The 27,595-nt window shown below is 34.5% G+C and overlaps 2 protein-coding genes across 2 annotated transcripts; both read right to left on the bottom strand.

The window, feature by feature from the left end:
* Positions 1-884: 884 nt before the first annotated feature.
* Positions 885-11,703, bottom strand: LOC128181895 (DDRGK domain-containing protein 1-like). Its single transcript, XM_052850460.1, has 8 exons — positions 11,542-11,703; positions 11,053-11,184; positions 10,004-10,134; positions 9,719-9,820; positions 8,429-8,551; positions 7,958-7,996; positions 7,460-7,516; positions 885-2,191 (listed from the first exon to the last, which is right to left on the bottom strand). Exons 1-8 carry the CDS (start codon positions 11,636-11,638, stop codon positions 1,955-1,957), a joined length of 918 nt encoding a protein of 305 aa, XP_052706420.1. The 5' UTR covers positions 11,639-11,703; the 3' UTR covers positions 885-1,954.
* Positions 11,704-12,200: 497 nt separating this feature from the next.
* Positions 12,201-26,555, bottom strand: LOC128181887 (uncharacterized protein C2orf42-like). The gene is made up of 9 exons (XM_052850452.1): positions 26,427-26,555; positions 24,576-25,279; positions 19,647-19,773; positions 19,018-19,173; positions 15,708-15,842; positions 15,222-15,323; positions 14,129-14,337; positions 13,253-13,409; positions 12,201-13,022 (listed from the first exon to the last, which is right to left on the bottom strand). Exons 2-9 carry the CDS (start codon positions 25,263-25,265, stop codon positions 12,826-12,828), a joined length of 1,773 nt encoding a protein of 590 aa, XP_052706412.1. The 5' UTR covers positions 25,266-25,279; positions 26,427-26,555; the 3' UTR covers positions 12,201-12,825.
* Positions 26,556-27,595: the final 1,040 nt, after the last annotated feature.

The following is a 27,595-nucleotide window of genomic DNA, read 5'->3' as shown; positions in this document are numbered from 1 at the left end:
ACTCTTAATTATAGTTAACGGATGCAAAATATGGTTATCGTTTATTTACAGACAGAACAAACTTGCATCTGCGTTCACAAACTATTGTTTAAACCGTTAAATATAGTTTTACGGTCAGCTGCATGGTTGTAGCTCGCGGTCTGAAAAAAAAATCGAATGGACGACAAACTGTTTTTCATTAAAGTAAAATTACCATACACTATACTGGTATACTTTAATATTTATATCAACCGGTAATTTTTTTTTCTTCAAAATTCTGTTTTCTAAAATGTCCATGTACACTGGTATAATATGGATTTTCGGGATTTAATATAAACATTGGATACTTTTAAATATATTATGGTACCAGTTGGGGTATGTGTGGTTAAACCTTCAAATACACGTACATGTACAGTTTACTGAAACCTGACTTTAATGTCAATAAACAAACTAATGGAGTTAAGACCGAAGTAAATTTTAAAGGCACGATTTTGTAACAATACATTCGAACTTTTTACAGGAAAATAATACAACTAGTAAATAAAAGTCCGTTTCCTCTTAGAATATACATGTAGGTATTGTATAGCATCCAAGGTGAATAGTTAGCAGAACCTTTTTTTATAACGCCATTCTCAGTTAAGGTCAGACAGGTTGTCCGTAAATAATGGTTCACTATACAACTGTCATAGGAAAATGTAAAGTTGACATGTCTGATATCTGATGTACACTACCATACATATGCCGGTAAATATATATCTTTTTTAAAATTCAGATTTAAAAGATACAGACCCAGGTATATTAATTATGTCCAAGGGCGTTTTAATCCATCCGTAAAAACAGCTGACGATTAACATGATAAAAATCAAAGGATGAATTTAAAATTTTAACACAAGACAACAATCATATAGGTCAACAAGATGTTTAATTATTGCAGTGAATATATAAACAAAAACAAAACCACTCACACAGCGGTGTCTCCTCCTTCATAATAATGTCTAATTCCACACACTAAGTGCGTGCATGTCCTTTCCCTTTTACCCAAGAACATTTGAAATTTTTCTATAATAAATGATATAATTTATGGCTAAAATTCAAATCCAAAAGCTTAAGGTACATATAATAGGTGATGGGTAATTTGGTGAGCATACAGCCTCCTTAATTATATTAGGTACACAACTTCCCGTGTATTAGAGTTGTGTTTTGATAGCGGTGGTACATATTGAACCACATTAACAGTTCTAATACATATGTACATGTACAGTGACTATATAATGTATAACAGGTACAGTGTTACATCATCAATATACTATACACGTACATTAGTATGCAAAAAAATCATTCCGCCAAAATAAATAGTAACTATGTTTCACACAATTATAATCTAGGGTAGTTTGGTAAAACCTTTTATTCTATCTCAACATTTCACTGTTGTTGTCAAACTTGGCCATGCTATCTGAAAGCTCCTCCTAAACCATATCCAAATCATAGCGCACAATTCTAGTTTTCCTGAATACAAGGCATGAAGGGTTTAAGTTTGATGATCCCTTATTTCATAACAAATCTTGCTACCCTGCATGCAAGAAGTGATGCCATCGACTTTCATTTTAAAAGAGATCTAAATGTTGCAAAATGTTCCATATGCCTTGTAACAAATTAAACATTTATTAAATTTACATTGACAAAAAACAAGTCATATTTGGGTTTTGTAATTCACTAGATTAAAGACGATACAATATAAGAACCACTTGTCCAATGAATGAAGATATTTTTTTCCTCCCTCTTTAAGCAATGAATACAATCCATTCATAAGATCCAAGAACAAAGGCCTGGAACAACTTATCTAAGATGTATCGATTGGTCAACCAGAAACAGTTGGTGGTGTAACTGAGGATCCGCTTGTACGGACACACAGACAGACAAACAGACATTTCAACACAATGGCACCTTCCTCAAATCTCTCCTAACTTTGAGCGTTCTACGCGCTGACTTCCATGAGTAGTCTTTTCTGTACCTCGGTGTTGTCCGGCGTTAGATTGATCAGCCGATTACTGGACTCAGCTAGGTCTGTGATGGACACTCGTCCGTGCTGTTTGATAAACTTTGCCACAGATTCCAGCTCCTCCACCGTGATGTAGATGAACTTTCCTCGGTCGTCCATGACCCCCGTCAACTGTCCGTTCTCCTGCAGGTCTTTTACCCGATCAACCGCATCCTATAGAGAATGTACAATACCAAAGTGTAAAATAAACATAGGTAATCACAGATTACAAAGCTCACCGAGACGAGACATCACCCTTATGAGACTTCACCTTTATGAGACCACCTTTATCATATTAAATGAAAATCATACTTTATGATCTTGGATATTCATGGATTCTGTTTTGACACAATATCGTATATCATCTGTTAAAAAATTGTATGATAATCATATGTTCATATGTTAATCAATACAATTATAATAAAAAATTAAATATTGCATCCTATCATATTTACAACATATATCATATGATACAATAACATACCATAGTAAACAATGATGAGATATGATATTGTAACGTATGATATGACATTGAATTGTGTTATACGTTATTGTATTTGATCACATAATACAATATCATAATATATAAAACAATATAGTATTATATAACAATATCATATTACATAATACATCGTAACATTGAAACATAATATTATATTGTATAATATAGTATGATATTGTTTGATACTGTATCATTTTTTATACATTATATCATATTGTATCATATGATACAATATAATTTGATACAACATTGTATCATATTAAATGATACAATATCATGTGATAAAGTAAAATATTATATAATACAATATTATATTATACATACTGTATCATATGATACAATTATATATTTTACAATATCATACAATTTCATGTGATAATATATCATATTATAAACCAATATCATATTATACAATATTGTATGATACGATATTATATAATATTACAGTATCATATTATATACAATTTCATGCGATATAATTCTATATTACAGAAACTAATATCATATTATACAATATCGTATGATACAATATTATAGAATATACAATATTGTATCATAGGATACAATATTATATTTTGCAATATTTTATGTAATAGTATCGTGTGATAAAATAATAAATTAATAATACAATATGATATTATACAATATTGTATCATAATATACAATACTATACATAACGATATCATGATACAATATCATAACATAAAATATAACAAAAATTGATACAATATCATATCGTATCATATAACTTTTTATAATATTACATATGATATTATATTGTATCATATTAAACAATATTGTTTCATCCCATACAATACTATTTCATAGGAATCATGTTATATCATTTATCAAAAAACACATCTATCTATCAAGCAAGTTTGAATGAGGTAGGAGATTTCTTTAGCATCCTTGATAATTGAGATCAGGCTCTGCATCTGAAGCAACCTCTGCATTTCATTTATAATATAGTTAAATCAACTATGCAAGCTATCATCTTTAAAACATGTGACCTGTTCCAAAAAAACTAAACCTCATCCAGCATCCGAAACCTATGGCTCAGATTCAGCATTCAAGCCTGTCAGGTGCATCAGTATACATAAGACGCATCTCCATGCAAGTTTGGTGAAGTTCAGACCAGTAATAACTAAGATATCATCATCAGAGGGCACTAGCAATCAAAACTTTAACCTCCTCCAGCATCCGCAACCTTTGGCTCAGATTCAAAATCCACGCCTGTCAGGTGCATCTGTATCATAAGCCACACCATCCATTCAAGTTTGGTGAAGTTAGGACCTGTAATAACTAAGATATATTTTTTAGCATCCTTGATAATGGAGATCAAGCTCTGCATCTGAAGCTTCCTCTGTGATTAATTCATATTACAGTTTAATCAACTATGCAAGTTTGAAATAGTACTATTATCTATTAAACATGTGACCTGTTCCAAAAAACTTAACCATATCCAGCATCTGAAACCTATGGCTCAGACTCAGCATTCAAGCCTGTCAGGTGCATCAGTATCATAAGACGCACCATCCATGGAAGTCTGGTGAAATTAGGACAAGTAATAACTAAGATATAATCATCAGAGGGCACCTGTTTCAAAAACTTTAACCAGCTCTAAAAACCTTAACCTCCTCCAGCATCCGAAACCTATGGCTCAGATTCAGCATTCAAGCCTGTCTGGTGCATCAACATCATAAGACGCACCATCCATGGAAGTCTGGTGAAGTTAGAACAAGTAATAACTAAGATATAATCATCAGAGGGCACCTGCAACGAAAACTTTAACCAGCTCAAAAAACCTTAACCTCCTTCAGCATCTGTAGCCTATAGCTCAGATTCAGCACCCAAGCCTGCCTAGTGCATCAGTATCATAAGACACACCATCAATGCAAGTTTGGAGAAGTATGGACCAGCAGTAACTTAGATATTGCTATCAAAGGGCACCTGCAACAAAAACTTTAACCTGCCCCAACAAGAGGCCCAGGGGCCACATCGCTCACCTGAGCAACAATTGCCTTAATTCTGATCAAATTAGCATTACAGTTTCAAAATATCTTGACAACTAAGTACAGTAGATCTTGCTAAAAAAATTGAAAATCTGCCAATTTTTATCCACCTCTTTCTTTTGGTAAATACCAAGCCCCTTTTGTTGTTGTACCTGTAAGAAGATTTTTCTCTATTCCTATATCCCCCCCCCCCCATTTTGTGGCCCCACTTTTCTCTAGAGTATCATGGTTTCATCAAACTTATATCTGCATAACCTGTGCTTTCACACTAAGTACTGAGTTTTGGACCGAAAAACTTTCCCAGAATATTTTTAAAGATTTTTCTCTATATATTCCTATGTAAAAATTCAAACCGCCATCACGGACCCGCCCTACCACTAGGGACTGTGATTTTAAATTTACAATAACCGAGGATGCCTCTACACAAGTTAAAGCTTTTCTGGCCAAATGGTCTTTAAAAAGAAGATTTTTAAAGATTTTCTCTATATATTCCTATGTAAAAATTCATCCCCCACTGTGGCCTCACCATACCATTGGACTATTATTTTAAAAAACTTGAATCTATACAATTTGGAAATGCTTCCACTCAGATTTGGGCTTTCCTGGCCTAATAGTTTTGAGAAGAAGATTTTTTAGAGATTTTCTCTATGTATAAAAATATATCCCCCATGTGGCCCCGCCCTACCCCCGGGGACCATGATTTGAACAAACTTGAATCTACATTATCTGAGGATGGTTCCCTGCCAATTTGAGCTTCCTTGGTCAAATAGTTTTTGAGAAGAATATTTTTAAAGATTTTCTCTATATTTTCCTATGTAAAACTTGATCCCCCAATTGTGGCCCCACCCTACCCACGGGGACCATGAGTTGAACAAAATTGAATCTTCACTATCTGAGGGTGCTTCCTGGCCTAATTGAGCTTTTCTGGATTAATAGTTTTTGAGAAGAAGATTTTTAAAGATTTTCTCTCTATATAAAAATGTATCCCCCATTGTGGCCCTGCCCTACCCACAGGGACCATGATTTGAACAAACTTGATTCTACATTATCTGAGGATGGTTACCTGCCAATTTGAGGTTTCTTGGTCAAATAGTTTTTGAAAAGAAGATTTTTAAAGATTTTCTCTATATATTCCTATGTTAAACTTGATCCCCCAATTGTGGCCCCGCCCTACCCCCAGGGACCATGATTTGAACAAACTTGAATCTACACTACCTGAGGATGCTTCCATTCAAATTTGAGCTTTCCTGGCCTAATAGTTTTTGAGAAGAAGATTTTCTTTATATATTCCTATGTAAAACTTGATCCCCCCATTTTGGCCCCACCCTACCCCCGGGGACCATGATTTGAACGAGCTTGAATCAACACTACCTGAAGATGATTCCATTATAATTTGAGCTTTTCTGGCCTAATAGTTTTTGAGAAGAAGATTTTTAAAGATTTTCTTTATATATTCCTATGTAAAAATTCATCCCCCTATTGTGGCCCCACCCTACCCCCGGGGACCATGATTTGAACAAACTTGAATCTACACTATCTAAGGATGCTTCCACTCAAATTTGAGCTTTCCTGGCCAACAAGTTTTTGAGAAGAAGATTTTTATAGATTTTCTCTATATATTCCTAGGTAAAACTTGATCCCCCAATTGTGGCCCCACCCTAGCCCCGGGGACCATGATTTGAACAAACTTAAATCTACACTACCTGAGGATGCCTCCACACAAGTTTTAGCTTTTCAGGCCGAATAGTTTTTGAGAAGAAGATTTGTGAAAAATACCAACAAATTTTCAATAATTCTCAATTATCTCCCCTTTAAAGAGGGCGTGGCCCTTCATTTGAACAAACTTGAATCCCCTTCACCTAGTGGTGCTTTGTGCCAAATTTGGTTGAAATCTGCCCAGTGGTTCTCGAGAAGAAGATGAAAATGTGAAAAGTTAACAACGACAACAACGACAACGACAACGACGACAACGACAGACAACGGACAAATTGTGATCAGAAAAGCTCACTTGAGCCTTTGGCTCAGGTGAGCTAAAAACCTTAACCTCCTCCAGCATCTGAAACCTATAGCTCAGATTCAGCACTCAAGCATGTCTGGTGCATCAGTATCATAAGACACACCATCCATGCAAGTTTGGAGAAGTACGGACCTGCAGTAACTTAGATATTGCTATCAAAGGGCACCTGCAACAAAAACTTTAACCTGGTCCAACAACCTTAACCTCCTCCAGCATCTGCAATTTAGGACTCAGATTCAGCATCCAAGTCTTTCAAGTCCATAAGTAGGTCCAGATGCATCATCCATGCAAGTTTGGTGAAGATAGGACAAGTAATAGCTTAGATACAGGACCTGCAACAAAAACTTTAACCAGGTCCGGACGCCGACGCCGACGCCAAGGGTATAGCATAAGCTCCCCCTGACTTCGTCTCGGTGAGCTAAAAAGTAAAGATAAACAAAGTCAAATCACCCAATGTCAAAGTTTTTCTTTTACATCTTTTTCCGCAGTTGAGTTATAAGGATCAATGAGTGTACAATGAGAGTCTGCATTGTTTGTGATTTTGGGAATAGATTAGGGGCAGAGACAGCAAGTCTTTTATATTCCAATACTCACTCAATGGTCTTTTGTTCTCATGGGATCTAAGTCACATAATTGAATTATTTCCCAAAGTTTATGTTTAGCAATAGAGTATTACTTAAGCGATCACAATTTATATAATGTTGTTAAACCTAAACCAAAAAGGAACGTTTGAATGTCATTCAATGCTTCTGTCAAATGAATGTATATGTATTAAGAAATGCTTGTATTTGCAGAATCGATGACCGTTCTACTTGTTTCTACTCTCTATTGTATATGGCTGCATGCACTGGTGAAATTCACATGCATTGAGAAGACAGGTAAAGTTACTGGGACCTGGATAACCAACTGACCTGTGTCTTGATTTTAAAATGAGCTGCAAGGTCCTCCAACATTATAACCTTCATCTCCTGTAGTGAAAAATAGATGTGCATCACACTGTCAAAACTAATCCACAATTCAATAGGGAGGAACTTGAGTAGTAAGATGAAAGATGAATTTATTTTCAACTGCTGGCAAGGAGACTATAATCTAATGGAGAGAGTTAGCGGTTAGAGCGATGAACATAAAAAAAAAAAAAAGCATTGCTCTGCAGGGCAGAAAGGGTTCAAAGAATTTGCAAACAAAAGATTCAGTTAATTCAGTTATTTGAGACTAATCGCATAACATATACATTATTAAAATGGACATTTCCTCCACAAGACCTATTGTAATAGTGTCTTGCCAATTAAAATTGAGACAGATTTCAAATCTGTACAGAAAATGATAACAATGTCCAATGTCTTAGTCTAATAGATCAAAATAGAAATATCTAAAATCCCTGTAATAAAGAACCCAGGTAACAAACTCACCTTCACATAATCAATGAACTCTTGTAGCAGAGACTGAGACTGCAAAACAGAGGAAAACAATGATACGCTAACTAATAAATAAACCATTCCATGGATGATATACTAGCCTAATGTAAATAAATCTATATTTCCTAACATCTGATTTAACTTCGATCAAGAAAACTGAATTTCATCTCTAAATTTACACATTACAAACAAAAGGCTTTACCTTTTTCAACTTCACAAAGTTAATAGTTATGTAACATAAATCTTGTTTATGTAATTAAACAATAAAGTCAACAAAGGTCTGTCAAATAAAGTACATGTACCAATACAGAAAGGGTTCCACAAAATCATTTAGAATGAAGGTATTCAACTATAACGGCTTCATTTAATCAAATTCTACAAGGTGGTCATTTCAACCCATCAGCCCTGGTCTCTTTAAAAGCCAATCAGAGCCATTCTTTCAGAAATCAAGGGCAGACAACTCACGCTCAGGTCTGGCCCCACATCCTCCTCTCCCTCCTCCTCAATGCTGAACGCCTCCTTCAGTTTGAGGTACTCCTCCTGTTCACGCCTCTCCTCCTCCTCTTTACGAATTCGCTCCTCTTCTGCCTGGAAAGCATTTCAAAATGCCACACTCAATATTCACTCTTGACAGCAAAGAACAAAGGCTCTCAAGACAGAAAATGCTTACTAGGTTAACAAAAACAGTAAAGGGTACATACATTAGCAGTTAGAATCATACTACATGTAATATCATTATATCATTATATCATTATATCTAGTACATGTGTGATATGTTTTGCATTTTCTCTCTCAAATTTAAGAGCAAAACAAGTGAAAAGCTGTCAATGTGACAGCAAACCGGGTTTTCTTTTATGTAAACTGTATCCAAAATCCATGTCAACCCTTATCCAGTGAAATGGAGTACCCTACATGTATATGCAACATTTTGCCAAAAAATGACTAAGTTCAAAAGCTAGTATTTATTTCATAAATTATCGGAAATCAAAATCCTAGCAATATGCACACCTCTGTACAATTGATCTGCAAAAGAACAATTTCCTATCTTGAGAACTGTAGGAGGAGTTATCCGTACAATGAGGGTACCCTATATGCAATATTTTGCCAAAAAATGACTAAGTTCAAAAGCTGGTATTTTTTCGATAAATTATCGGAAATCAAAATCCTAGCAATATGCATACCTCTGATATATGTACAATTGATCTGCAAAAGAACAACTTCCTATCTTGAAAACTGTAGGAGGTATTATCCGTACAATGAGGGTACCCTTTTGGCAGCCGCCCGCCCGCCATTTTCACCATTTTAATAACCGGATTTTTCCGTTGGAAAACCCGTTTAATTAACATGCCTCCCCCAAAGAAAAATCATTGGGATAAATATGGAGGTTATCATAAATTTAAATTGAAGGGATTCTTAATACTCTGTTCTCATTAATAAATCCTTTTGGCCTGTGATCTATGAAATAAACAACATCCTTATCCCAATTCAGTTACATTTACATTGTGAAAAAAATTCTGTATCAATGCAGTGTATATTAATCAGAATAAGTTAATTATATCTGTACATCAGTAGATGAGATTAAGAAATCAGTGCAACAGTAGCAAATTCATACATGCACCAATTCTGACAGCGATTACTAAGACCCTCGTTTCTCTGTCTAATTACCCCGGCTACCCCTTCCATTACATGTATTACATGCTTATATTTTGACAGAACTATATGTAATGAAGACCCTCGTTTCCCATCTCTAATTACCCTCGCTGCCTCCTCCGCCTTCATCGCTTCCTCCTCCTTCTTTCGCTGTTTCTCTAGGAGAGCCTCACGCTCTTTCCTCTCTTTCCGCTCTTCTTCTTCAGCCTAATGTTTGGGGAAGAAAAAACTCACTGTTTATAAAAATCTTTGAAAACTTTCAAAAGTCTTGATAGTATAAAACATTTGTATATATACATATTCTTGTGAAACAATTGCATAAAAATAACAAATTTTTCTTAATTGCAATTACTATAAATTTTTGTATTGATTTGGAAATCAACCACACACCAGTCTCTGCTGTTTTTTCTCTTCCTTGGCTTGCAGTTTTAACATTTTCTTTTTGCCAATCTTTCTCCCTTCTCCTTCAAAATCTTCGAATGGATTGATGTCATCTGTGTCTAATGGCAGGGCCTCTTCATCTGTCATTCAATAAGACAGCCACAATCATATTTAGAGCTTTCATTGCACATGTATTCTATGGTAATTCTAACCCAAGATTTAATTTCACTGTGACTGACTATTTGTGGTGGCAAAATGAGTTTCAATGTGCCTCGAAAGGACATCATGTTTTGTAAAATTTATCATGGTGGTGGAGTAAATATTTGAACTGTAGAAAAAGTTACCACTCCATAAAAATGACAGTTTTAAATGTTTTAAATTATATAAACTTAAAGTAATGAAAGGCAATGACATTAAAGTATCAGCTAGATCAGATTACTTTGGTCAATTTATTTCATATTCTGTCTCAAGATATTTCTGCAGCACATCTTAGTAAATTATTCGATATTTATCAAATGTAACTCAAAGTTCAAACAATGTTCATATTCAATACTGTATATGGGGAAATATTCGACCTCATTTTATCTACCCCCCTCGTTGTCAGTGGACAAAATGAATACAGGGCGAATTCAATGTCTCAAATTATTTGGATGATAACATTGAAAAATCATATATCATGTGAGGAATTCTGAGGGACATTTGAAAGGAGAAAAGATGTCAACATTTCCATTTCTAAATTTCCATAAGAAATGTCTTTTCGTTCCTCAGAACTTTTCGGCATGAAAAACGTTATAATTATATGTGTCAATGAAGATACTTTACATTTTTTTCCTTTCATTGACTTCAATTGCACTTCTTTCAAAATATGTGCATTTTTATCATAAAAAAAATTGTCCAAATGTGCTGCATAAATATCTTGGGACACAATGAAAAAATATTTCACCATGACTTTCTTGTCACATAATGATAAAAATAGAAATTATATCTGCTGATAAGTCAACTCAATTTTGGGAGTATGGTGTAATATTCGATGATGATTAATTAATGCCAGTAATTACCTGAGCCCTCGTCTCTGTTGTCCATCCTGTTGCGCCTCGGTCTCGCTCTGCGCCTGGCTCCAGGGGGTAGTTCCTCTCTCGCCCGAGCTGCTGCCGCAGCCTGTCTTCCTACATCACGGTTTTCCTGTTTTTCTACAAAAATTATACTAGGCTACACATCAAACGAACTCCTTCACAGTAACTGACATACTGCTCTTTGACTAAGTGCGAATAGGATGTATTTGGGTAACGACGATTTTTTTTTTAAATTGTTAACAAACTAAAACTAGCAAAATGCCTAACACTGTTGTGTATATGAATTTGCTATTTTGAAACACCGTTGGTTTGTAAGGGTTTATTATTCAATCCTGTATTCAGTTCACCATTCAACCGACTGACCATTAAATGAGATTTACACCACCATACGCCCTCGGGACTTATTTCTGGCAATAAATGCTTAGAACAGCTGTAGAAGGCATCAAGATACCTCGAAGTTCTGAGCAGTTTTACCTTTTTTGTTGTCCTTGCAGAATATCGAAACCAACAGCATTATTACTCCTATTGTCGCCGTCATAACCAAATACACCGTTCCTTGGTCAACAGCCATTTCTAACAGCTGACGAGAAAATTTTTACAGATGTTTTCCAACACGACGGAAACACTCAATTTAATGTATTTTTAGAGTCGGTTGAGTGGGAAAATATATTTCCGGAATTAATAAAGAAATTAATGAGCAATCTTGAAAGAATGTTTGCTTTCTACAGTTAAACATTTCAAGTACTGTTATAATAATCTGTTCACCTTAGCTGTGTAATGACATTAATATAATTTGGCTGCTATTAGATCCGTCTGTACTTTCTGTCTGTAGTTCACATAGGGATAGTGGAGTTCTTTATTATTTGTTCTCAAAGATAAAAATTATTACAATGAAAAAGAATATTCAATGTATACTTTTTTCTAAGTCTCCTTGGACTTAGATGTCATGGACGATTGTAAATAAATGTAAAATTACTACTACAAATAAAATCATGTACTCTCTCTCTCCTCTCTTTCTCTCTAAAAAGAAGTTCATACATTTACATCATGTGCTAAAGGTATTGGACTGAAATCCATAAAAACGTTTTTTTTTTTTCAAACATTTGCACTTACAGAAAAAAAAGAAAATGAAATGCCGTATTTTTGTTTATTTTGTATTCTTTCATAGTTTACTGCAATTAAAATCTCTGCTAAAATATTCCACATGTAAAGCAGTTACTCTTGGCACTTCCAAAGTCTTCCTTTCAAAGTTTAATTGATATTCCATATGCCAACAGGAACAGACACATATTGATAATATACTAGTACATGTAATAATCATAAATACTGAAATGATGTCTGAAGACAACATTGTCTTAACAGAGTCTGCTAACAACATAATTTGTCATATGTTCACACGAGACTAGATCACACAGGAAATCTTTCACAGAACATTGATACTAAGTTCTGGTGCTTGTTTTCTCAGGTAGTTTATATTGACTCTTGTAGCTGTATACATCAAGTCATTCAGGTGTTTTCACAGCTACTGATAGTTTATATCGCCTCTTGCACGAGGCTGCATGAGGCTGCATATCTGTTTGTTGATAGACTAAGTTTATTTCGCCTCTTGTAGCGAAGGCTGTATATCTGTTTGTTGTTATGAGTCCGTATTTAGATCGCCTCTTGTAGCTCTACAGTTATTTGGTTGTTGAGACGGGTAGATTATTTTGCCTTTTGTTGTTTAAGAGATGTAGTCATTTGGTAGTCGAGACAGCTACTTTATAATGCCTCTTGTAGTTGTATAGTTTGGATTGGAATCTCATGGGTCACAATCGACCGCGCCTCAACGATTTGCCCGTTTCTTTGGTGACCGTACTCGAACTTGATTCTCAGCTCACCGATCCTGGACTTGGGTAGAATATCTGGAATCCACTCGATGATGAAAGGTGTGGGCTCTTTCTGTTCATTGGAAGATCCTAAACAAAGCCATAACATAATATAAATCAATTTAAAAATCCAACATCACACATGTGCCGCCTAAATCCAAACATCAGGCTAGGAGAATTGATTGCACCAGTATACAATCATGTAATTACATTTATTTTCACACTTTTCCACACTACATAAACTTCAGAAGGCAAGATTTCAAAGTATTTCAAAGTATTGCTATTTTAGTGTTCTCAAATTCAATCATTATGATTCTTACCCACTTTGAGGAAGGTTTTGAGTTCAAACGGTCTGATTGGCATGGGGTTTTTGCCTTTATACGACTCCTCCATGCTCTCAGGGGTTTTTGGCATTTCATACAAATCATAAGTACCATCTCTATTCTCAACAAAGGTGCGATAGATCTCCAATTTCATCTGTAAAATGCCAATATATACATGTTTTATAAAACAGTTTCTTTCCTTCAAGTCTGGTTTGAAGGCAAACAACATTTTTTTCTTTTTTTAAAAATGTATTTTGTACACATATCTATTCTCTTTTGAGAAGTGGACAGGCATAACCTACATCCACTTCTCTTCGCAAGCCCTCATATTTTGATTCTGGAAAATGTGTAAATATCGGAACCAAAAACGGTTTATGCTTCGACCCATGTTTTGACTCCAGTTTCCCTGAATTTTCGTAACAGACCTATTATTTCTATATTTTAAACATAAATGCATTAAACATAAACATGTAAATGCATTTATAGGGCTTGCGAAGAGAAGTGGATGTAGGCTATGCCTGTCCACTTCTCAAATGAGAATACACACATATGTATTGAATAAAAAAAGATCTCGAACTGCTTAAATCACAATTCAAATAGTGCCCAGTACACATGGCTTAGGCATAAAACTATTAAAGTTTATACATGTACATGTAAAAGAATTGTAAGAATCTTTTGTATGAAGATAATTTTACTCGTTGTTATAAATGGTAAATTGTCTCTATTACTTTATGTATAACTGGTCAATTGTCTGTATCTATTACTGGTAAACCATCTCTGTCTGTTAATAAACAGATCGAACAGACGCCATACAACATGCTTTTCACATTACATGGAGACAACACTGCTTGTAAGATTCTGAATTTAACTGACCTCTGGTGTGTCAAAGATCTGTCGGACCTGCATCACATTGGTGATGTGCCAGGTGTACTTAGTGAACGTCCCCAGGGGCAGGGCGTCCTTCCGGACAAAGCAGGTCGTGAAGTTAGGCAGCCGTTTCTTCTTGCTGCCAGACGAGATTCTCTGCTGTAGACATTCAAAGAAGACTTGTGGAGCGTGAAAGACTAATGGGTCTGGATTACCTAAAAAAAAACATCTTCTTTATTTCTTTTTAATTTTGCAATTGTCTTGTTATTATGTTTTAATAAACAATTACACTTTTTCATCTGCAACATCCTTCTCAATTATGAAGAGATAGTGAATGGAAATAAACAAAATGTTGAATCAGCCCAATAATTATCAGAGAATATATTAAAAACTTAGGTTAGAGTTCACAGGGATTAATTTTTTTTTTTAAAGCCACTTGCCCTTGTGCATGTACTGACTTGGAATCCATTAGCCCAGTTTCAGAATACGCCCCAAATTCCCCCAAAAAGAGAGGGAAAATCAGCTAATTTTACTGATATATTTATTTCTCAAAATCAATTCATTAATCAATCTTGAATGGATGAATGTTTCATTTTCTAATTTATCTCACAAAATATACAGAATTTGAAAACTGAAATCTGGAAAAAAATATAATCAATTCCTTGATATTCATTTTTTCTTTGTAAATTGTTAATGTAAACACCACTTAAGCAATCGCCATTTATACTTGTTTATCATTTTGTTGAAATGTCTATTGATTTAATCAAATATGTAGACAGAACATTTTTTGAAAACATTGTTTCTGTTTTTAAAGCTATTTTATGATTTTAAGATCTTTTCAGGTTGGTTCTGTTATTATAAAAGCAATTGTACTACCGGTGATGTATCTCGGAGATAAAATACATGAAATATAGTTACTGTAGCTTTTTCCAGATTCTGGTAGCTAAATGTTTAGTGTTACTGATTTATTCTAAAGTACTGGTACTCAAAAAGTTTTCATAGCTCGGCCTGAAATTTATTCCTTGGGGCAACGGGAAAGCGTAATTCTAGACCCTTAGTTCATTGAGGGTGATTTATAACTACCAGTTTCCCCCCTTACCATCAAACTGGTAGTGCATGGTCTGGTTGATCCTCTCAGTGACACTGCCCAGCCACTGATGGAACGACACCACCACCTGAGACTCGTCCACTGGCTGTGTGCCTACAAACAACAGCAAACAGGAAGTCGGTTCAGATAAAAATGGAAATGATTGCAAGATGTACTGAAAAGAGGACAAAGTTTAATTGTGTGGGGTGAATGTTTGAGACCATCACTAAATCAAATATTTCAAATATTTAGCGACTGCTAATTGGACGTAAAAGAGGGTTACATTCAAAAGGTGGCTTTAGGGGCAAAGAGTTAAAATTTGTCTAATAAAATAGGAAAAATAATCAAAGAGTGCATTTTAAAATTATGTAAGCATGTTATAAACTTATAATAACACTTCAATGTTTTACTTGAAGCCTGAGACTGCCTGACTGACTTCCGGGGCCTGTTCTATAACCGTAAGCCGACGTCACACTGACTACTGCTGTAAAAACTCACCTGGTTTCTTGGCAGTGGAGATGGTGGATTTCGTTTGCAGGGCTTGTTTGACAGGGCTGTTTTTCTTGATACCATTGGGTGATGCTGCACTTCCATTTCCCTCTTGTAAAGTGAGCAAAGCATTACTGGCTTGAACTGTTAAAAAAGAAATCATTCAATACTGCAATATGACATTTACTTACATTAAGAATCTCTTAGGGTATGCTCTTTCTAACCAATTCATAAATTTATTTTGTCTGATAAATGTACAGAACAGATATATATTTTTTAAGGAAAAAAAAATTTAGATTATATAACCACTAAGTCTCCCCCTTTTACCAGACATATGAACCTAAGACCATAAATTCTATATTTTAGAAGAAGCACCCTTGCTCATCATAATACTGCACTAAGTTTGTCTTCTAGATGCCCGGGAGCAGAGAAGATTTGTATAAAAAACAAGAGGCCCATGGGGCCACATCGCTCACCTGAGCAACAACGGGCGTTCAAAAGATATTGTGCCATATGGTCCCTCGGTAAAATAACAAAAAATAAATATTGTCAAGTATTCGAATTTTACACTTATTTTTGCATACACGTAATCATTGACATTGTAACTTCATGAAATACTATTTTTTACCAGAATAAGAAAATCCTACGCAAGATATAAAACTAAACATTTGGTAGGGGTACACTGTTTAAAAGTTGTTAACTTCCAATTCCCTATATTTTCGTTCTCCCCCCCCCCCCTTTGTAAAGCGATCAAAATATATGAGAGCATATAGGTACATTTGTTTCATCAACTACTTACTTGTTATTGTATTTAAAAAAAATATATAATAGTTATTGTATTTTATTTAAAAAATCCTACATGTATAGATGTGAAGAAGAAAATTGTACCTCAATGTGCTCAATTCCTCAAATTAAAACATTCAAAAATTTAATTTGTCTTCTCCATTATAATTAAATGACTGTTATTTACCTCGCGTACAAACCAGGATAATTTTCCGCTGTGATATTTTCTTAGGAATAGCGATAATTATTTTATCCCCATAACAGAAATGTGTCAGAACTATGGAAACTGTTTTAAAGATGTCGTTTTTATTTACTCGTGTCTGAAAAACTATCAAAATTGATGTAGATTTCACATTATTTATAAGTATAATGAGGGGACCCCAGAGAGTAGGTATATACAGAATATCATTCTTTTATTTTGTTTGTACAAGTATTTAACATACTTTAATTCATATAGAATTTCTATTGTTCAACCAAAATGTCAGCGTCAATCGTAGAATTATAAGCAAGATACTGAGCTCACAGTTTTCCTAGGTTTGAGTCATATTTTGTTGACATGACTTTATTACATTCAGCTTTAAGATTTTTAACTTGGTATTTCCTATTCAGCATTTAAAATGGAAAAAAAAAATGGCCTAAGATTTTCAATTCTTTTATTCACTCAAGACCAGTTCATTGGTATTTAAGGTTCAAAATCAGTTTATACAAATGTACACAAACACGGTCAAGGATCACATGTACAGTAGGAGTAATGATGACGAAAAAAGGTTAAGTTTACAATACAATAAGTTGTTAAAATTGGTTTCTGGAAGAACAGACTTTGAAAATTTTCTTAATAAATATTGACAAATTTTTTACTTTTTTAATCTTTAGTTTTTAAGATCTGTGTACAAACATAGAATTGTGAGCAAATCTCTGTATCTTGCTTATAATTCGAAGCTTAACACTCAAATATGGTTAGAAATTGTAAACAATTAAACACAAGAAACATGCATGCACTATAACAAATAAAGAACACAATTTATTTTTTCGAAATGAATCATATATATACATGTATATATACCTACATATTTCCTTCAGCGATATCAAACTCTATTTAAACTGAATAAACTCGAGAAAATGCCGAGCATCGATCTCAACAAAACCTATTGCATTAATCTACCATTACGCAAAAGATAATGCCGAATTACCGATAGAATGAATTGTATTTCAGTACTTTTTTGATACATCAGATTTTGCTTAATTTGCGCAGGTAAACAGTTAACTGTTTGATTTACCGAAGTCTCTGTTTGAATTGATACGTAAAAATCACGAAATACGAGAGTTCCCAGGTTAAATTACAAAGCATAAATAATGAAAACGAAACGAAAATCAGAACAAGCTAACACCAACGTCATGTGTGAAATCTGTCAACGCATTGAAATATTTAGCCTCAATTTACTTCACAAAATCGGCACCAATATATTTTGCATGTTTCAAAAATTTCCCTTCATACACGAACTGTTGCATAACAAGCAAATTCATCATAGTCAGATCGACCCTTTTTCGTATAATGTCATGGCTGCTTTAAACAAAGAACCTCGTTTTAGATATATGGAATACGAGTCTTGGTAAAATGGGTATGCAAACCTGGGCCGTGGCAAAATAAAAGCCGGGGCAGATCGGCAATCGTCAATTCCAAATACGCATTATTTTGCGGCAATATTTACAGCGAATACAAATATAACTGGTCCATCAAATATCCTGAAATTTTAATGAGATTGGCAGATTAATAACTGCCAATCTTTTGTTTTGACCAGGCCAAGTCTTGCCTACCCATTTTACCGGATGCCGAACCGAACCGAAGCTGAAACACGCCTTTCCTTTATCATTATTTTCGTAATAACTCAGATTTGAAACTGAATTAGACCTTAATTTTTGCAATTTATATTTTCCTTCCCATAAGGATAATTTATGCTAAACTACGTTGTTTTTGCCTCGGTAGTTCTTGAGAAGAAGATTTTTAAAAATGCACCCCCCTTTTTATACAGTTTTCAAGGTTTTCTCCGCTTTGAATACAGATCGGACTTTTATTTTTGCAATTTATATTCGCCATCCCATAAGGATGCTTTGTGCCAAATTTGGTTGAAATTGGATAAGCGGTTTTAGAGAAGAAGTTCAAAATGTAAAAAGTTTACAGACGGACGGACGGACGGACAGACAGACGGACAGACGGACGACGGACAAAATGTGATCAGAATAGCTCACTTGAGCTTTCAGCTCAGGTGAGCTAAAAAATTGAATTCATTTCATATAATATTTTCCACTCAAAAAACAAGGTCAGTGCAATCAAGATTGGCCAAGTAATTTAAAACAAGAATTTGAAAAATGATTAATATGGTAATAACAGACAGAAAGAGATACAAATGGCTCTAAGATGAAGTGAATTCTGCAAATATTAAAACCTTAGAAAACATCCAAAGTGTATGCCTTTACTCATATTTAAAGTTTGAGTTAACCACATTTGTTGATTACTGACCCAGTTGGGGTTACTTACCTAGTGTCTCATCCTTCCTCTGTTTTTTGATTGGACGTATCGAGTCCTCCGTGATGACCACCTCCAGCGCCGTGGGGTCGGGCGACAGGTCTATCTGGTTGTCCTGGAATATCCCAACCACCTGCGCCTCCTGAGAGATTTCTGCTGGTATTGACACTATAAAGAGAGCGTATCGCTGCTCAGATTACACCATCAATGACAAAAGTTATGCTCCCTCTGAAAGCAGCATGTGTATTTAAACTACTGTGAAGAAGCAAATTCAAAAGGTTTTTCTTATGCTTTGATCTGTCACAAAATAAACTTTAAAGTCATTTTAAAAGATACTGACAGGGGGAGAAACTGATGGTCGCCCAATATAAATGGGGAAAAAAATTTGTATGAAAGCCAATTTCAGTTTATTTTCACATAAAAATGACTGAATATCAAGAAAGTTTGCATGTTTAGTCCAAAATATATACTGGTCGGTATACATGTATTTGCTCTAGTATCATAAAAGCATTGGCTTCATAAATAAACACTTACCGAGTATTACCAATACATCTTAATCTTATGCATCTTAACCTGTTCAAAGATGATGATTTGTTGAATAAATACTTCTGTAATTAATACTTCGTTCACCCCCAACTTACAATTAGCATCCAAGTTTATGTAATATTCAAACTCCTCTTGAAGTTTCTCATCGCTGGCAAAAGCACATATACAGGCATAAAAGTGGACGCATCTCTTGTGAAGGTCTTCTTTGGGGCCTGGCTTTGTCTTCAAAGAAATAAAACCACCCCTGTCATTATGATACAGATATAATATTTCCTGTTGATTTACTTCACATTTTGAAAAATCAAACATGGAGAAAAAACCCATTAAAATTGACACTGCTATCAATTCTACATTCACAACTACATTGTACTGGAAAACACTAATCATTTTTAAGTGAATGCAATTTCTCTTACTATGTTTACTTTAAAGGATAAACAACATAAATATGATACACAGTAACACACTCTGGGGAAATGATATCCATATTTGTTATGACAATACAGCTTGTCAGATGCTGATTCATCAGTTATGCTAAATAGCCAAGCATGTTAGCATTCTTCTACAATTTCTAATATTTTTTAAATCTAGTAACAAATTCTCAATAGAAAACTACACTATTTTCCTTATTAACATACCAGTATCACCCAATTCAAAAGTCAGACACAAAATTTAGAATATTCAAGAATAAGTAAATATGTCTGAAAATATATATAAACCAGTACAGCATAGATCAATCTTACACTGCAGAGTAATAGTTTAGAAATGTGAAACGAAAATAATCATAAAAACAAAATCATACTAGTGGGTATTGTTTTTTTTACAAAAAAACACATGTCTCCCCTTCTCCCCAAGGATTGTAATATGGGGCAAATTTAACAAATATTATTCAATAGTACACCTTAGTGTATTATTATTGTTCTTTGTTTAAAGTTTGAAGTCCTTCTGTCAAAGTATATTCAGGAGTTGAACAATGATGTTTTTTCTAATTTGACTTTGAAATAAAAATTTTAGGTCAAGGTCAAAAATTTTGGTAAGGTTCAACTAGGTTACATACCATCTATTCATGATACAAGTTAAAAGTCTGTATGTTAAAGGAGTCTTGTGTTAGGTCCGGACAATATTTTTAATGAAAAGCTTGACCTTGAAATACAAAATAGGTCAAGGTCAAAACTTTTGGTGTCGTGCACTCCTTCTGAATACCATATACCTATATTCCAAGTTTGAAGTCTTAATGTCAAAGGGTATTAAAATTATGACCCAGACAAAATTTTATTACTTTTTTCTTAATTTGACCTTGAGTAAAACAAGGTCAATGTCAAATATTATTCAATAGTACACCTAAGTGTATTATTATTGTTCTTTCTTTAAAGTTTGAAGTCCTTCTGTCAAAGTATATTCAGGAGTTGAACAATGAAGTTTTTTCTAATTTGACTTTGAAATAAAAATTCTAGGTCAAGGTCAAAAACTTTGGTAAGGTTGAACTAGGTTATATACCATCTATCTATGATACAAGTTAAAAGTCTGTATGTTAAAGGAGTCTTGTGTTATGGTCCGGACAATATTTTTTATCAAAAGCTTGACCTTGAAAAACAAAATAGGTCAAGGTCGGAACTTTTGGTGGCGTGCACTCCTCATCAATACCATCTACCTATGTTCCAAGTTTGAAGTCTTAATGTCAAAGGGTATTAAAGTTATGACCCAGACAAAATGTTATTACTTTTTTCTTAATTTGACCTTGAGTAAAACAAGGTCAAGGTCAAATATTATTCAATAATACACCTAAGTGTATTATTGTTGTTCTTTGTTTAAAGTTTGAAGTCCTTCTGTCAAAGTATATTCAGAAGTTGAACAATGAAGTTTTTTCAAACATGACCTTGAAATAAAAATTCTAGGTCAAGGTCAAAAATGTTGGTAAGGTTGAACTAGGTTATATACCATCTATCTATGATACAAGTTAAAAGTCTGTATGTTAAAGGAGTATTGTGTTATGGTCCCGACAATATTTTTTATCAAAAGCTTGACCTTGAAGAACTAAATAGGTCAAGGTCAAAACTTTTGGTGGCGTGCACTCCTTCTTAATACCATCTACCTATCTTCCAAGTTTGAAGTCTTAATGTCAAAGGGTATTTAAGTTACGACCTGGACAAATTTGGATGAAGAAGAAGAAGAAGAAGAATAAGAAGAACTAGATTCGATCTCGTTGCGAGCAACGAGTGGGTCTTCCGTGCTATTTTTGAATAGATTTGATCAAACTTATCAATTCAAAGATAAAAAAGTACATCTAAGCGAAAAATAGTAAAAAAAATTTTGCGGCACTCCAGGCTTGAACCCGGGTCGCTTTCGCCATGTCCACGACTCTATCGACTGAGCTACTCGGACTCTCGCTTCAGAACTTTGACGCTTAATTTCTCGAGAATGCCTTGATCGATTTTAAAACAAATTACATATTCTGAATCAGTGAAAAGGTCACTATAAGGTGTAAAATTAAAAAAAAAAAATATCAAAAAATAAAAAAATCGAAAAAATCAATTTTTGAAATTTTCTTCCAAAAACGACAGAAAGTGACGGCGGACATTTTGGTGAGTGTGTTGCACCAGAAAAACAGTAGATCTATCTTCTCTGAAAATTTCAGCTCTATATCTTTTCTCGTTTTTGAGAAACGTCGCCGACAAAATTGACTTTTTAAAATCGTAAACGGACGATAACTTCCGACCGGAAGTGTATATTCAAAAATGGAGAAAAAACAATAAACTTCAGATAAAAGCACGTTAATCTTGAAAATTTGAATGAAATCTATCTAGCCATCTCTGAGAAATCGTCTGCACAAAATCGGTAAGAAAAAAAAAGAATAATAATAAGAACTAGACACGATCTCGTTGCGAGCAACGAGGAGGTCTTCCGTCCGATTTTTAGAATATGGAATGACCTTACGCTTGATCTTCGCCAACGGAATGATCCGGAAAATGAGGCGGGATCTATGAGTAATGGGTGAAAGACTATCTATCCCTTTGGTGTCCCTTATTTGAGGGATCAGCTCCTTTTCATTCAGTCTAGTCAAAAGGTATTTTTGTGTACCACTAATAAGTGTTTAGAAATTAGTTACCGTTTTTGAGATATCTGGGAAAAATCGTTTTGATATCCGGTCCTAAAACTCCTTTTAGGGTCCAGATAACAAATAATATATGGTTGTACATTGTTAAGCTCAATATTTTGAGCATCTTTTGTTCAATATTGCTTTCCAAAGTTTTCCTCCATTTTGAGATATTGAGCATCAAAGTTGTAGACTTCTGGCCCCTTAAAATCCCTAATTATGTAACATAAGAGTAAATGATTGGCATGTATAGGTAAATAACATTAGAATGAACATAATTGCTTCTATAACGTATCACAAAATCTTTCACAGTAAAAAGTTATCATCAAAAGACTTTAGAGCCCCCTCAGCCCCTTATTTGAAGGACCAGCCCCTTTTTCATGATTTCAAATGAAAGCTCATGTCAATTCAAACACTTTTTGTTCAAAAAGTAATTACAAATTTTATACCGTTCTCGAGATTACTTGAGAGGGTCGTTTTAGGGGCCGACCCTGTAACTCCCTTTAAGGACTGCATAACAAATAAATTATGGTTGATTATTGTTAAGCTCAATAATTTGAGCATCTTTTGTTCAATATTGCTTATCCAAATGTTTCTTCATTTTGAGATATTAAGCATCAAAGTTTTGGAATTTTGGCCCCTAAAAATCCCTAATTACGTAACATAGGTGTAAATGATTGCCATGTATAGGTAAATAACCTAAGAATGAACATAATTGCTTATATAACGCATCACAAAATATTTCACGGTAAAAGGTCATCATTAAAAGACTTAAGAGCCCCTTCAGCCCCTTATTTGAAGGGCCAGCCCCTTTTTCATGATTTCAAATGAAAGCTCTTGTCAATTCAAACACATTTTGTTCAAAAAGTGTTTACAAATTTTGTACCGTTCTCGAGATATCTGGAGAGGGTCGTTTTAGGGGCCGACCCTGTAACTCCTTTTAGGGACCGCATAACAAGGAAATTATGGTTTCAGATTGTTAAGCTCAATATTTTGAGCATCTTTTGTTAAATATTGCTTATCCAAATGTTTCTTAATTTTGAGATATAGAACATCAAAGTTTTGGACTTCTGGCCCCTTAAACTCCCTTATTACGTAACATAGGAGTAAATGATTGCCATGATTAGGTTAATAACCTAAGAATAAACATAATTGCTTCTATAACGCATCACAAAATATTTCACGGTAAAAAGTTATTATTAAAAGACTTTAGAGCCCCCTCAGCCCCTAATTTGAAGGGCTAGCCCCTTTTTCATGATCTGAAATTAAAGCTCTTGATTTAATTAAGTTTTTTTGTTCTACATGTTTTAACAAAATGCTTTGAAGAAAAGAGATATTCAAAGAAAACCAAGAAAAATCATGACGCCTTTTTTATCTTAATTTTCAAGCTCGGGCGAGCTTCGGCGCTCTTTGAGATAAAGATGATTAATGACCATTAGACACTATTTCAGTCTTTCGTCTATCAGCCCTGAAAAGTTCAACATCATATCTTCAATGGTAAAAGAGGAGTTCTCGGTACAAAATACCCCTATAAAAACTGATAAATCCACGATATCTCGAGACAGGAAGTGACGTCATCAACAAAAAAAATTTCCAACAAGGTTCAGATCAATACCTATCAGAACTGAAAATTTGACGTAAATCGGTTGAGCCGTTTCCGAGAAATCGCGTGCACAAAATCGGTAAGAAAAAAAAAAATAATAATAATAATAGGGAAAAAGAAACCTAAGAAAAACAATAAGGTCTTCCGTTGGAAACGGAAGACCTTAATAAGAAAAGTGAAAAAGAAACAATAGAATAATAGAAGGGTCTTCCGCTGAAGACGGAAGACCCTAATGAGAAAGTCGACAAAAACAATATGTCTCCCCTTTGAAAGGGGAGACATAATGACAAAAATCACGAAGTATGAAATACAAATCAATACTTTTTGTACCTTAAAAGATCTGCATGTACATTGAAATTTATGCTCTGGCTGAGTTCGATTCCTTGAAGTCTCGAAAAAAGCAAAATGTAAAAAGCCAAGAGGCTGCTTTGGACTGACTTTACACTTGACCACCATGATGTTTTTGGTGACCCTTTGAACTAGAGGTCCCGTAGTCTCTGTGGCCAGGAGCCAAATAGCCTGTTTAGTATCGTTAGGGACCTGTAAGGCATTTAGCACCGAGTTCTTCAGAGTCAGTGGCAAGGCCTCCTGCTCACATTCAATAGCTGCCCGTATATGTGGGCACGAGTCACTCTGAAACCCTATCTGGCTGTTCCGTGAACAACTGTCAACATAGCACCTTGCAGCCTGATACACAATAGCCTGGTCTACTACTGTAGCTGGATTCCCGTCCATATCCTGAAACAGAGGGAGCTGTACGAAGCCCCGATAGTCTGGACCCCTGTCTCGCAATCTGACCGAAAACACTTGGACTGTAGAACCAGTCATAATTTTGACAGCGTCGGCACTGTGTCCTTTCTTTTTCTCTCTCTCCTTGAAAACGACATCACAGGCTTTGTTTTTACAGCTGATTCCTCTGGTTCCGTTGTAGGTCCCACACTTTGGACACTTTCTTACTCCTCTTAGTGTTGGCTTACCAAGATCTTCAAACAAGGATTTAAGTTTATCTGGTGTGGCCATTTTTCTTTTTGAATCTAAAAATAGAATTTATTATTTTAGACTTTTACATGTATCTGCAAAACCATGATTTATATAAGAAAGAGTTCAGATCTTACACCTTAATCTATTAAATTATTGACCACTGGATACTCTTCATGAAAGTAACATGTCTATTCCAGGCTGAAGGTCAAATATTCAGCCCAACAATATTCTAAATAAATCAATTTCATGCAAGTTTTTTTTTACCATCTCATTACGTGACCTCCATGTTAAGCCTTTGACAGTTGTTTGCACATTTGTCTCTTTGATGCACGGCACAGTGAGCAATGATAGAAATAAAACTTTTAAATCATTGGAAATCTAGCTAGCATACCAAAAAATTTGACAAATTCCAAAACTATATCATCATTATAAAAAGTGTAGGTTAAATGAAGAATAAGATGGAATAAATATTTTTACAGAAACTTAAAAGTGTTTTTTTTTTTATTTGCAGGGCAAATCAATATAGATTTGCAAAATTGAAGTTCGCTCTTGGCAAATATAATTACATGCATGGCGTTCTTTGTCATATGTTTAACCCACCTATAGCAATCCGTTTTGTAAAATAGCAGTACCCAAATTATTTTGAAAGGGTCACTTATTCAAGGGTAAACCACAATTTTCTGAAGAATCACCGGAGGCACTATGAGCTGGAACCTGGTTCAAATCTGTAATTTCTGTATAAAGTGACTGTAACAGAATAGGAGGAACGACGACAACTAGGCTCAAACCCAGGACCCTTTCTCTAAAAACCTGGACTCCATCAACTGAGCTAAAGGTTAACCCACTAGCTAGTGCTATAGTATGAGTGTGGCATTACTGAGCCTATACATATATACACATCCATCACATTTCTCTTTAACCATGTTTACCATCAGAACTGGGAGTGATGGAAGTCTTTCACTCCTTTGACATTTGATTCTAAAACACTTCGATTTTATGGATGACCCTGAGAAATGGGAAGGCATAAATAGTTCAGTTAAATATTATTCTGTGTATTTTGTTGAATAAACGTACTGCTTTAAAAGATACCATTGAATCAATGTATGTACAAAAGTTGTACGAAACGACATTACCGCCTTACATAATTAGGATTTGTAAATAATGATCACGCTCGATGGAATGGCTAGCATTTTACGTTACCTGTTCGAGTATAGAAGTGTATCTATCGATTTATTTCATGAAAATCAAATCTGTTCACTCTTAAAATTGTCGTCTGAACTTCTTTGGCTCATCCACCATGACAGCTATCCTGCTCATAACGCGGTCAAGACGACAGAGCTGATTGGACAATAACTGGCACATGATCTGAAGTCCATTTTCATTGGATATCAGAAATTAAATACAGTAAAAGAATAGTTACTGCAACGCTCACAATTCCGGACTTTTATTTGGAGATCCTTTTCACGCACAAACTTTTATTTGAATATGATTCTATAATATGAACTCATTGAAACAAATTAAAGTAACCTGCTCAACACAAAGAAAAAAATAATATTAATGTGAATCCAACAGTTCAGAAAAACTTAGATATTTGAGAAAACAGGTTTTAACTTTGTGTAGGCCCTATATATATGCAAACAAAACAGAAAATAAAATGTATATATATTGATCTACTTCTTTGTCTATTTGGCTAAAAAAAATAAACTTCTAATTTTTATTTAGTTACAAAACTAAGTGACATTATTAAAGTTAAATTTAGGTATTATCTAGTCTAGATTCTCTAGGCTACTCAACCCTACTCAATTTGATTATTTAAAATCAGCCAATCTGATAATTAGCTAGTGGGGTTTTTTTCACCAATGGGGGCTGGGGCCCTTTCAATTGGGAAAAATAGTGACAAAACAGGAAAATTGGTAAAATTTGTTCTTATCAATTATACATTATATTGTAATGAAATTTAATGATTTCTATCATTGATTCAAATACTAATAAAGCACTCTTTTTCTAGAGTTCTTGAAATTATTAATAATTCTGTTCAGTTTTTCTTGAAAATTTTGACAACTTATAAAAAGATTTTTTTTAAAAATTAACCACAATTGGGAATTTTTGGTCCAAAATCATGAAAATATTAGATTTCCAATTGGGACTGGGGCCTAATTTCGGCCCCCCAAAAACACTGGAATGGTAGCATATCTGAAATATATCTGATTCAGAAGCATATCTGCTTTTAATCAAATTGCCATCATCGGAACCCACAGGTTTTCTATCTGTTACACTGCTTTCAACCGGTTTGAAAACCCAAGTTCTACAGAGAAGGAAGAGACTGATGCATTTTTCCAATATGGGATAAAATATCAATATCTCTATAA

This window comes from Crassostrea angulata, chromosome 4 (genome assembly GCF_025612915.1).
Source record: "Crassostrea angulata isolate pt1a10 chromosome 4, ASM2561291v2, whole genome shotgun sequence".
Lineage (NCBI taxonomy): Eukaryota > Metazoa > Mollusca > Bivalvia > Ostreida > Ostreidae > Magallana > Magallana angulata.
Note: the sequence above shows the minus strand (reverse complement) of the source record. Positions and strands in the feature narration are given on the sequence as shown.